Source organism: Nothoprocta perdicaria, unplaced genomic scaffold (genome assembly GCF_003342845.1).
Source record: "Nothoprocta perdicaria isolate Ctin4 unplaced genomic scaffold, notPer1 scaffold_32, whole genome shotgun sequence".
Lineage (NCBI taxonomy): Eukaryota > Metazoa > Chordata > Aves > Tinamiformes > Tinamidae > Nothoprocta > Nothoprocta perdicaria.
In genome coordinates, this window is record NW_020455555.1 from 1,669,354 (window position 1) to 1,682,607 (window position 13,254).

Genomic DNA, 13,254 nt, shown 5'->3' on the forward strand with positions numbered 1-13,254 from the left:
CCCGGTGCGCGCGCTGAGGTCACGGGGCGGGGCCGCGGGCGTTGCCCGTGCGGCTGCGCCCCTAACGGCCCGCGGCGCCGCGGCGCCATTTTCTGAGCGACGGTGGCGGAACGGGAGGCGTTTGCGGGGCGTCGGAGCAGCCCCGGGGTGCCGGTTGTGCCCGCCGAGGATCAGGAACTTCTGCAAAGACACTCGCTGGCACCAGTCAGCTCTGGTTTGGTGTAAAGTGGAAACCTATTGTGATCCGAAGGCAGGAGGGGAACAGGGCAGCACCAAGTTTAGTCCCCACATGGAACASCTGGAATAAGCCATATTGATAATAAGGTCATTTGGTATCAAAATGTCTCTCAACAAAGAACTACCTGGCAGGAACGAAAACAGGGGAGAAGGGGAATTCACCTTTGAGATTCCCTGAGGGCCATCAGGGGAACTGTGATGAAGTGGACCCTTGCAGCTGTGCGGCGTTAGGGCTTCCTGGGGACATAAAGACGATGCCATCCGTGAGGACGGCACGCGGGCCCTTCCTGGCGCTAGTTAAGCGCAGGCCTCCACGGGCAGCAGTGCAGGGTGAAGCCTGGCCTGGCGTGGCGGGCAGGATACAATTTGCACATGTTACACAACTATGGTACAGGAATGACTGGGAGTTTCATAAAGGAGATAGAAATAAGTTCCAAGGACATTTATGCTTTCTATCCAAAATTAGTATATAAAATAAAGCAGTAGACCTTGATAAAATTTATTTGCTATTTTTTTATGCAGGAGAATTATTCCAGGCTACATTCTAATATACTGAACAATACAATTCACAATTTTCATTTTGCTGCCAGTATCTTTRTGTGTTCCAAGACAGCTTCTCCCTTGAATATCTTAAAATTACAAGGATCTATGAATTTTCTATTAAAATTCAGAACATGACACATTTGTTATTTACCTGCTCTTGATCAAGATACACTGTACAGGTAACCAAGGTCAATTGTCTGCACGGCCACTGAAATTGATATTTCAAGTAAATATTGACACTGTCCCATAAATATCAACAGGCTTGGTAATTTTGTGGGCGAAGATGTGAATGATGGGAAAACTGGACTTGCCGTAAAAGGAAGGGGGAGAGCAAGCAAGCTATAATTCATTTTGTGCAAAGGATATGCTACAAAATATGACTTTATGAGGGTCAGCGGGGCAGAAATGAGACACAACAGCCTTTAAGGAGGGTTTTGTAGCATAACAGCTAGGATTTCATGAAGCCTGTTGATTATGACAAATAATTGTTCATTCTAATTTAGCTATCAGCGTAACATTCATTCTGGAGAAGAAATGTTAATCCTCACAAACATCAWTTTTTTTGTTATCATTTTAGCACCTTTCCTAATAGTTCTGCACTTCAAGAAACTGATAAATAAGGCAAAGTGAAGGTGTGACTGACTTTTGAGTGGATGTTTCTTGTGAGAAGAGCACAAGAAACAAAGCCCAGAGGGTGAAGTCCCCTTCAGAGCCGGGACAGGTGTCCCGGAGGCGAGGCACGGGGCAGCGCGACGCGGTGCTGCGGGGAAGGGCGGTGAGGAGACGCCATCCCCTGCCCTGAGCGCCACGAGCCGCAGCACCTACACGCAGCTGCCCGACGCTGGTGCAGCCTCCTGACACGAGGTGAAATATTGTGAGATGCTGCAGCTGCTAATTGGGTTTTAACCTTGTTAGGAACAGACAGAAGCCATCTTTAGAGCAATCATGTTATGCTAACTGAGCATAAACTCAATTAAAAATTATAGTGAGGACAAGCAGACCTCCCATCCGCTGCAGAGGGAGACACGTGTCAAGTCTGTCTTTGAATACCATTGCACTGAACAGGCTAAACRGACCTCAGTCGCCATCAAGGCTTTACAATATGTTTCAAGCACTCATTTTCCTCCCCAAGGCCTTTACAATTTCACRTTTTTATTCATCCTTCACTAGTTTCTTACTCTTCACACACAAGGCATTTGTGTGCTTGAACAGCACGCTTGTGTTTTATTCCACTTTGAACCATCCTACAGATTCTCCAGCATGTATTTATCCATTGATTTCCCTATCATCTCCCCCTACATTGCTCTCGTACATATCGAATTTCAGTACCTATCCATATCTGCTGTTTTCTAAGGAAAACCGTTACTGCCACTTACATATCTGTTTGTTTCCTGTTAAACTATCACCAGTGGAGAGTGGCTGGAGGTCCATTGGTGGGATGAAAACTGCAGAAACTGCAACTCCCAACGCGGAGCCCACGTGCCGAGGCACTTGGCCCTGAATTAAATATGTAACTGAGGGAAGTCATGACAGCACCCCGGAAATGGGACTAAAACATGACATGCAGAGGAAAATCTCTAGTTGTCATTCATTTTGAATTTTATCCTTATTTTCTGAAGCGTGCCAGTTTTAAACTGACATGTTTTCTTATTCACTTCTGTCTCTGATATCTTAACTGAGGCCTCTAATTTAACAAAACCAGAACCTTCACCTTCACAGAACTTCTCGCGGCTCTCCGACCAGCACGGCTTCCCAGCAGGCTTCTTTCTTCAAAGGGTAGTCTCAAAGGAGGGGGTCTGCGTACAGGATTACTTACAGAACGACAATCTCATTAATAACTTATCCTCTTGAGATAGGTGTATTTATATATTTTTGGCAGCTCTTCACTGTTATTATAAGGTAATTGTATTAAAGACAGTACTTACCAGAAGGTCTCTTAGGCCAAGCGCAGAGACACTCCATTTTACTTTTTTTAAAATTTCCTAATTATCCATCAAGACTATTATTTACACAGATTAAAGTCTAAATTGCCTCTCTTCTTAAAGGAAGTGTTGCGCTGCGGGGACCCTCAGTTGCACAGTGGGGATCTGCCCCGTGCCGGCTCGCAGCTGCGGTGACAGTGCCGCAGGACGGCGCTTCCTTGGGGTTATCACGCTCCCTGAAACGTCCCACGCTCCCACACTGTCATAACGTGAATAAAGAGTGAGAATAAAGGGGCAACAACACCGAATACAGAGCAGCAAGCCAATGAAGAGGGGTACTTTAGGGAAGCACACTGCTGCACAACGTTGATTTAAGCTGCTAAATATTAATTCATGTTTAATTTAGCAAGAACACCAAACTTACCGTGTAGCATTTGATTGGTAAGAATAAAAGCTAGAAGTGGAAACTGCCAGAGAGTTTCCCACTTACTGTGCACAAAGATCTGCACTGGTGTTGTAGACAAGTCTTTGCCATGCTGATAATGCAGCAAGCAGYAGCAACTGCCCTTTGCTTACCCAGGAAGGGGTTAAAAAGACTTTTCTTCTATCTTACAAATGAATGAGAATAAAACAGCTAGAGAAAGTGTTTTCAACGTGCAGTTATTTCATAAGAAAATCTTAACAGAGAGAGAAACCTTATTTTTTCATAATTTTCTTTCAGCTTCCTCTGTATTACACCACATATTTTCTTAGGTATTCCCTTTAGGTGAAAATATAATGTCAAGGTATCTTAACAGAAGTGAAAAAATACCCTCATCTCTTCTATACCATAGGCTGCATTTTTTTTCCAGGGGGTCTATTTTGATTTTTAAAGCTGTTTATCCTAATGAGAGAATGTGTAATTATCCTGCTATTTCTTTCGTTTGGGAGGGAAATAAATAAGGAAGACAGTTCTCCATCAGCTGGAACTTCTGGGGTGCCCGAGGCCGCAGCTCTGCGTGGAAGGAGCGTTGGCTAATGAAGCTTTTGAAGCTCCAGAGGCAGCATCTGATTGTGATTGCGGAAAGGTGGCTCTTGGAGAGCTTTATTTGCACTAATCAACACCATGTTGTGCCTCAAAGCCAGACTTCTCTTAGATGCACTGTCCCCACTGAGTTCTTCTGCAATAACACTACAGCCTTTCCTGTTTACCTTTGTTCTAGCACCATATCTGTTTTTTAATGGAGTCCTTTGARGCTGCTCTCCCAACCTGTTGTACAGTTAAAACTTCATAATTTTTCCTTGGCTTTCCTCTTGCAACCCCCCACACTCTCTCCGTGGACCTCAAGGAAGCGTTAATGCAGAACGCCCAGGGGCTCAAGGGCGAGGGGCAAATATCAGATCTGTTATGTGCAGAGTTAACAGCCGTTTCTTATGTCCCGGCGGTGGCTGTCTGAAAACACTGCGCTCACAGCACTGGAAGCAGCCAGGTAACGTTAGAGAGCGATTCTTACTCAGAGCTGAAACAGCCCTCTGCTTCCTTGAATGCTTTCTGCCTGTATTTTATTGTAAAATTGTTATTCTGTAAAACTGGAAAGAGTTCGCATGTCTTGGCTATCAACGTAAGCTTGTTGCTCATAGGAACTATGGATAGCTTTTAAGGAAAAAAAAAMCCCTTATTTTAGAGAAGATGCAACAATTTACGTCAAACTTGCCCCAGCAAGTTCTTGTGCCCTTGCTGTTTCAGTTCGGAGTAAATTGCTCTAAACCGGCTCTACATTGCCCCCAGACCACGCTGCTCCACGGGTCAAACCGCAGGCTGCCGTCCCTTCCGGCTCTCTGCTCCCCGTGCCAGCTCGCACTTGCTGTCTTTCCAACATTAGCTGTCTTTCCAACATTAGCTTCCTTCACATTAAAATACTACTGCTGCGGTGGCTCTGCTCTGAAGCATTTTGAGCCATGAAAATCTAGGCTCCTCGGTTATCATAGTGCGTTATGTGAGGGGGAAGAGCATCAAGCAAAAGTCAGGATCTGCAGTGGGATGGGTTTGGGAGCATGAAACATCAGGTTTGGGAGTATGAAACATTAGGTTTGGGTTTTTAGCACTATTCCTATGACAGTCTGTGGCATTCACAGACCTTTCCTGCACAGTACCAGTTCCTGTGGATTAGCGCGGGGCCCTTGGAAAGCTGTTACTGGAGCCAATTAAGGAAAAGAAAATGTGAGAACTCTGTAAAGGTGTTTGGAAGGTCAGCAATAAATCCTACYTGTCCTTTCTTCCCGAGCCGCCTGGCGAGACACGCGGCCCGCTCGCTGCCGCGGCGCGCGGTGGCAGAGGAGGCGGCCGCGCCGAGGAGCGGGCTCCGCGCGCCAAGCAGCGGGCTCCGCGCGCCGCGTCGGCACCGGGAGGAGCGCGGGGCCGAGGGCTGCCCTGGCTGACGGTCACTCGGTACCGCGGAGCCAGCGGACAGGGCTGCCCCATGGGCGACAGGGGCTCTGGGGAATCACAGAGCCATTACGGCTGCACGAGACCGTTCAGGTCRCAGCGTCAGGCTGCACAAAGCGGGCAGGGAGGCTGAGTTACGGCTGCTGCGGCACTGGGGCGCAGCGCGGAGGCCGCCGCTGACATCACCGACTAGACATGGTGGGGACGGGGGCAGCGGGGGCAGCGAGCACTGCTGCGAGCGGGGCAGCCCTCAGCCCTGCTCAATGCCGCTCGCCCACGGGCCTCCTGCCGCGGCTCTGCCGAGAAACGCGCTGCCCGCTCCCCACATGTCCCCCTGAGCGCCCGCTCCCCGTGCGTCCTCCTCGGCGCCCGCTCCCCGCGCGACCGGCCCATGGCCCCCACGGCCCTGCCACCCCGTCTCATCCTCCCGCCCAACCTCTGCCAGGTCGTCTCCCCTACACGGGCCTGTTCTGGATATTCATTTATGTCAACGCTTTGAGAAACAACCTGTTCATTCTCATTACGACACTTTGCCTGCTAGCTACTGCTTGCATTGCATCTTGGAGCCATAAAAACATACCAAGAAAAGAGAACACCTAACAGTCGTGCCAGTCCCTGTGATCCAGCCGTTTCTGTGCACACCTTTCAGTAAAACACAGGCTTAACTTTACGGSAGGTAAGAATCTGGAGTTGTTACCAACCTTCTCAGTTCGTAGTTTTATCAGGCTGTTCCCACACGGATTTTCAGAAGAGCAGAGCCGCTGTTCATCTGAGCCTACGGATGCATGACTCTGGTCATAGACTATTCATCTTCCACGAGTACAACTTCACACAGATCTGTCAGGAGCTTTTACTAGACTGCAGCAGAAACCCATCAAAAAGTAATTTATTAACATTTTGAGGCTATCCGAAGGCCACATGTAATCAAGATTGGAAGGAAAAAGAGGCGGATGCTTTTTAAAAAGAAACAGAATTTGATCAGCCTTGAAACCACCGAGGCCAAAAGCCTCTAAGCAGCCACAGGAGGCTCCTGCTGCCACCTATTAAAAATAACAGCTCTGAAAACTGACATGCAAAAGGTGCAAGTTTCAAATCTCATATGCCACTGACAAATGATTTAGTCTTCAGAAACTTACGGGGTGATAAGTCAAAAGATTTAAAGCCCCGGATGATGAAGTCAGATGACTTTTTGAGGCACTAGGTTTTCATTTAAAAAAAAAAAGGGAAAAAAAAAGAAAAAAAAGAAAAAAAAAACAGTTCACATAATGGCCTGCAACCAAAATGTTTGAATTTCAGATAGCAAAAGATTCCTCATCTGTTGTATTTTAAATTTAATCTCCTGGTTTTGGCCATTGTTTTTGTATCTGCGGGGCTGGTRGAACAAGGCTTGCGCAGACACAATCAGTCACTAGGTCTTTCTTTCATCATAAAAGCTGAGGAAATTGTCATCACCGCATTAAGGTCTAAATGCCACTTAGCTGAGATTTACCAGGTGGAAGAATCAGAAATGKCCTTTGCTCAAAGTTCAATGCTTTCTCCAAAGACACTGATTTTTTTGTCTTCTTCCTCAAAATGTAAAGGTGTTCATTTTTCATAGCATATAAAATCAAGCATTCTTTCATTCCTGACCCATATATATAGTCAGTCAAGTAATTATGAATGAAAATGCCAGTTTGCTTATACGAACTGTGCTTATGACAGAGATTAACTTAAGAAATTTGTACTCCTGGCATTTTATTAATACTGTTCTGCTGTAAAATTCCTCAGGCAACAGGCAAAATAATGACTTAAAACTTGAACAGGATAATTACCTTACCATGCAGGCATGCTGAAGAGAGTCAGCTCGGGATTTGAAAATACAATTTGTTAGGACTTTATCCTTTAGAGAAAAGGGTGTGAAGCATTTACAATTACTTTAATTTATTTCCATGACATTTTGGTTTAGATCCAATCAATTCCTAGTACATTAAGGAAATTTGTGTCATTATTCAATAACAGAATTTAGCTATTCAAAGCAGTTTTTCTTACCATTTAATTTTAGAAATGTAACTCTTCAAATCTTAGTAGTGAATTTCTTGTCATGGTCACTTTGATTTATACAATATCTCTCTTGCATCCAGTGTGCCAAGATGCTCTGTGGGTGAGAGAGATTTAGCACATTGAGCCCTCCCCACTGACTCCTAGCTTAAAGCACAGTGTTCCTCCAGAAAAGAGCCTATAAGGACATATAGAAAGATGAGTCTAAATGCATCTCTAAAGCAATTGGACAAACTAGCAAGACAAGCAGGTAGCAAATATTGTATTTCCAGACAAAAAGYGTTATTAACAACATTAATCCATAGCTAAGGTCAAGCAGGAAAAAAGCTACTAAACAAGGAGCCATTAAAAGCAGCACTATGCAGTCTGATAGTTAAGAGAGCCTTCCTATAAAAATAGACTTTGGAATTAAAGTTAATATTTGTCTAGGTAATTAAGCTCTACTATGACACGGTTGTGTTCTATCAGAAGTGGCAGTATCTCACATGGCACTGCRTTCTGATTCCTGGTAAATTTAAACAGAAGGTTTCAAACAGTAACTGATCCACTTTTTTATTTTTTTCTCCCATTTAGTGCAGTTTCCATCTGTGCAAAGTCTTATTCTGATAATGTTCATTTCAAAAGGAGTARTTGCTATTATATCAACAAGAATTTCAAACAGTTATGGAAGGCGTATCTGTAGTGAACCAAAAAATCTGTCTTTGAACTGCACTTCCCATGGGAACACACCTGAAAGCAGTGCAGAAAAATCATCTGCAGAAAGTTGCACACAAGGCACTCGCCATGTTCTCCAAGAAGCCCTTTACAGAACCCACCACTTACCACTCACTGCAAAAAGATGATTTATGGATTTTCAGTAACAGTTAGCATGACCAGACATGACTTTAGCATTTTATCCACAGCAGAAAAAAAAAGGCGGCCCTGCTTGTACCCCATCGTTCTGAAAACTTGAATAGCAAAGCAGTGCACTTTTGTATTYAAAGAAAAACATATGGGTAACATTTCCCATTTCCAGTATCACCTGTTTCACTTGCACTCTAAAATGAGCCCGGGGTCCCATGCCTGTCACACGGGGCACCAGGGCAGTGCCCAGAGCACCGTGCACATCCCGGAGCCTCCCAGCTGCCCGTCTGGCTGCTCCCGTAACCAGGAATTGATGGCACTGCTGCAATKGAGCCATCAGAGACAGGCACCTCCTGCACAGCTTCCAGGTTGCRCTCACTTAAGCACTGATAAACGAGCACCCAGCACTGTAAGCGCAAAACAAGACCATAAATACTCCATTTTTAGTTAAAGAAGCTTCAGATAACGGCAGTATCTTGTCCTTTCCAATATTTTATGCATGCTTTCAACTYCTGTCAAAGATGTGATGTGCAAGAGTGAAAAGGGGCTTCAGGTAGACTTAAACTCATTAATTTATTTAAAACAGTCATCCATCCTGAGCAAATATTGCAACATCCTGCTCTGGATTACACAGAAACTCATTGCTGAACCTCAAGGATTTATAGCAGCYGGGTCCTGCATCCACTGGAGAGCAAGTGGAAAGCGGAAACCGCCTGCACCTCTTACTAACCGGGGAACTTCACTGCAACGGCCTTGAGGCTGATTTTTAATCATTCTGGTTTGATATTTGCATATGCAAACTAATCCCAGATCAGGTCCACGCTGGCTGAGGACAACCGAGGAAAGAAAACAGCATCCAGTTGCTCAAGGTAATTGAGAGCCTGTATTTTAAGCTGCCGCTTTGGTTCATCAACCCCCCATAAGCAAACACTATTCTTTTAGGCACTGAAATTAGTTGGGATGCTGCTGCTTACAGACTGCATTTTCTTTCCTTGTTCTGCTACAGCACTTAAAAAATGGACTTTTGTTTCACTTGTTATTTTTTCCCCCCCTCCTTCTTTCAAAGCAGAGAGGAAAACTGCACRTTGGGCAAAGCTCAGACTACAAGCAGTAGATTTTCACTCAAGAACAAGAAATTTCAGGTTCTATATGAAAACTTGCATAAATTTTCAAATAACACAAAATGTTAGACCCACCAGAAGGAAATCTAAGTTTTGTTTCATTACTGTTGTACTGTAAGTCTTAAATAATTTATTAACACTTATTAAACATTAATARAGTTCAGCTATATCTAAATGCTCAAAAGTAACCAGAAATTACATTTTCTCCTTTCTGTAAAGCTAAAAAATGAACTCTGTATTAGTTTAACACAGGCTTTTTGAAAAATAGTTTACATCCTTCCACTGAACAAGGACATCTACTCTTAAAAACCCTGCAAACATTTACACATATTATTTATACATTTTTAGGTCTCTGTTCACTTTTATATTTTATTTAGTTCTATTTCCTTCACAAAGATCAAAGAACAGTTAATTGACCACTTTCCAAAGACAAATKAGGAATTTAATATCAAAAAGCCTGCATTTTGCCCTATGCATATAAAAACATATTCATGTTCACACCCTTGCAATTAGTTTGCCCTTAAAACTTACAGTAGTTACTTCTCATTTGAATTGCTACATAGTCTTGATCAACTCCTAGAATATTATACAGTAAGAGCAAGATTACTTAGCTATTATATTTTAKGTGGCAAGCATAATTTTATTTATTAAATCTACTACTAGAACCCTCCTTAGTGTTGTGCAGTCAAGTGTGCTAGAATTTATATCCTGTAAAGCAAATAAAGAGAATAAATACAATCAGGCTACATTGTTTCCATCAGAATTTTTTAATTGTATTCCTACAAAATCATGTAAACATTAGCATACAGATCCAGAAAAATCAATATAATATGATGCATAAACTGTAGGTTTAAAAGAACGTCAACACTTCAACAGTTTATAAATTAATATATACAGTCATGGGTACTCATCATTAGATAAGAACACCTCATAACTAACACCTCACAGCTGAGGAATTTAGGTGCAAGAGCCACCGAACGGAGAGGTGCTCTCACACCAAACTTGATTATGAGGCAACATTGCAATCCGAACGACTGCCCAGCCTTGCTTCATATTAAGCATTCAGTTTAGCTGCTAAAAGAAGTATAAAACAATAGTTTTGGTAGAAGTTTATTTGAAATCATATAGCAAAGATCTCTAATGTAATTAAACCAAAAGAAGAGGCTACTCCAGAAACCGTTTTCTAGAAGAACCCAACTGAGTTTGACTTGGGTGCACAAAGGCCACCGGCAGCTCCACTTCACACCGTTTCCTCAAGAGCACCAAAATAACATCCCTAGCTAAAGAAACCTGTCAGGTAGTTTGAGGGTAGCAGTTGCAGGAACAAATAAGATGCAGAGCGCAGATTAGACTGATCCAAAATCCCTGCTTCCGCACTGATGCGGCCTTCTGGGCAGTGCAGTTCAAGAGTGACAGGAATCTAACACTGTTGCTAAAATCTTAACTCTCGCCTTCCTTTTAGCCTGTCCCTACAACCATACTTCACAGGTAAAACCTATGGGAAACATATCYTAAAGAACAATTTAAAATTAGAGGCATGTTAGAAAATCTTCAGGTATCAGTGAAATTACGGCCTACGTACGATCACTAGGATTATCCCAGAAATACTTGATACTACAAAAGATCTCTTAACTTAATACACTAGAATATGATCTTGAGAGACTCTTTTCAGAGTTGCATGTATTTTTCCATTTCTAGAGGTGATGTAGAATTTTATGCCATCTTATTTGGTATATTTTTCGTACACAAAAATCTCCTCCCCCCAATGATGAAAACAAATATTGCACTAATAAAGATGTTGTTATTTACAAGAAAAGGGAGGTCATATCTAGCCACCTAAAGCTTTTTAATCACATTTTCTTCCAGTTGTTCAGAAACAAATTCTGTTTTGTTTATAGGAAGTCCTGAGCAGTAGGGTGAACAAGGATTGGTAAACAGCACCGTTTTCCCATTGCTTGTCTGAATGAGCAGGGTACATCTATAATCAGCRCTGCATCTAGAAACACTACCACAGTTGAACTAAACACCCAAATAAGAGCTTATCATAAACAGTGTTATTATTCCTTGCCAGAATCTGAGCTAATGCTGGAAAACCAGGAGCAGGAAAAATAATTTTGCTAACTCAGAGAATACAAGTCTTGCATAAAGGACCTGAAATCCTGTCCCAGTTTTTGCTTTGCTTTGTTATAATGGAAGCAGATGGAGGAAACTACAGCTCATAGGAATGATAGGAAGAAACTGCCTAGGCTGTTGTGCCACCTTCCAAGCACCAGTTTGCAAGCTGCCCACGCAGCACTAAAGCGACGCTGCAGCACTCGGAGGTACCTAAATGACCCCAGCTCTTCACTGTCRATTCCACCAGGGCAGCTCCAGCAGGGCACACGTCACAATCCCAACAGCTTCCAGCATTTAGTTATGTCACATTCCAGGCGTGGAGAGATTCTACCAGGCACGAACCCAAAGGCTTTGCTGATCCCAGAAGCGTAGCTCAGTGCATCTCCTGYGGCTGGCTCAGTCTGTACTGCTAAACTGGGCACAACAGCAACGACAGACCACACGGACAGGGAACAAGCAAACAAAACACAGACACAGATAAGGTGAAACTCAGCAATTAGGGCTCCAACTGCGGATCTCCTAACGAGGAGACAAACCTTCCACTGGACTGGCCCTGTACAGAGGCCTGGAAAAGTTTCACCTCTGATACACCTGAGGTTCTGTGTAAGCTATTGATCTGCTGCAGCAACATTCATTTGGTATTCACAGAGATGGTAACAGCTTGGTTTTGTTTTTCTTTTCCCCCAAACATCTTTTGACCTCTCTTCCTTGTTGCCTTTCCCATGTCAAAAGAGACACTAGTGCAAGCTCCAAGCAAAAGAGCTCATGCTGTTTTTCTCACGTATAGCCTAAGGACATTCCTCCCACCGAGGGGCATTCCCATTTCCTCAACCCAAGCCATTCTAGCTACATCTTATGCTTCTGCATGTATTTCCATAAAGGACTGAAATGAGAGTCCTTTTAGACACAATTAGCAGACCTTAACTCAAATGATATTGCCAGCAACGGTGAGCCTTRACTAGCTAGCCATTTTAAATTAAAGGAATGAAAAAGTTGATAAGAAACCCAAAATATGGTGGCAATCCTATGGAAGTAATAAGAATACTACTGCTGTCAGTAAGAACAATCATTACAATTCTTCTCTCTACAATCCAGCTCTTGTACTCCAGCATTAAGATTATGCAAGAAACCTAGGTAAGGTTTTAGGTAAGGTCTCCAAAATAAATGCTGAGGAACACAGGAAAATATTTTGACATTTCCCAGTAATTTCTTGACTGAAATGCARGTGTATCAAAACTCCCTGCTGGCATAATAACAAGGCATAATGCAAGCAAGATTTACCAGAGAAATCCTTCTCTATGCATATGAAGAAGATTTTCATGAATGAAATAATGAAACAAAAAATAATCTCTCTCAAAGCTTGATTTTTGTTTGGATGATGTACATAATACTACCAATGCAATCAATATATATTAAGACAATTCATAAGCAATTCAAACAATATACCAGTGGGAGGAGAAAATATTTTGATTAAACATACTCACTTTAATCCTCAAAGTACACTCCTTTTTCTTCTTCATCATCGTCATCATCAGTAGAATCTGCATAAGACTCAACGGTGCTGTATATGAAAGAGTACAGCTTGACTTCTGGTCCTGAAGTGGAACAGCTCCTGCACTCCTCGTTGTAGTATCTCAGTAAGAGCCTATAAACATCCCCTTCAAAACAAAGAGAAAAACATCCCTTTACAAGTTGAGCTCGCGCCGCACGCGCAGCTGCGGCCTGCGGGAGACGGGAGCCTGCTCCGGGCTGGCGCCTGGAACATCTTTTCCCAGGACAGTGGCAGGGGGGCCAGAGAACTGCGCGGGGGCACCCCGCTTTGCAGAGCTCAGGGCTCCCTGGGCCTCCTGCTCAGCTCTCTGCACCACCTCAGCATTGCCTTGCACACATGCCCCTTCCCAGTGCCTCACCCATCTCCCTYAGCTAGTCTGGGGCTTTTATCCCAGAAGTTAAGGCCACTGTAACATTCAACATTAACAGATAGAGAGCTTTTTCTGCATTGCTACTGCAT

General features: G+C 43.5%; 2 protein-coding genes across 3 annotated transcripts in view; both read right to left on the reverse strand.

Moving 5' to 3' along the window:
• The window catches only part of OGDHL (oxoglutarate dehydrogenase like), a 47,546-nt gene extending 41,697 nt beyond the window's left edge, over nt 1-5,849 (reverse strand). Inside the window, exon 1 of the mRNA XM_026043028.1 lies at nt 5,829-5,849. The gene's annotated coding sequence lies outside the window, so the exon portion shown is untranslated. The remainder of the gene's footprint in view (nt 1-5,828) is intronic.
• A 4,137-nt stretch (nt 5,850-9,986) lies between these two features.
• Nucleotides 9,987-13,254, reverse strand: part of PARG (poly(ADP-ribose) glycohydrolase) — a 57,934-nt gene continuing 54,666 nt past the window's right edge. The window contains exons 17-18 of one of the 2 annotated variants that reach the window (XM_026043021.1): nt 12,728-12,901; nt 9,987-11,652 (exon numbers count right to left, since the gene is read on the reverse strand). In XM_026043021.1, coding sequence (XP_025898806.1) covers nt 12,729-12,901 — 173 coding nt within the window. In that variant the 3' untranslated portion in view covers nt 9,987-11,652; nt 12,728. Of the gene's footprint in view, nt 11,658-12,727; nt 12,902-13,254 lie in introns of both variants that reach the window. The other variant, XM_026043020.1, reaches the window with a different exon arrangement.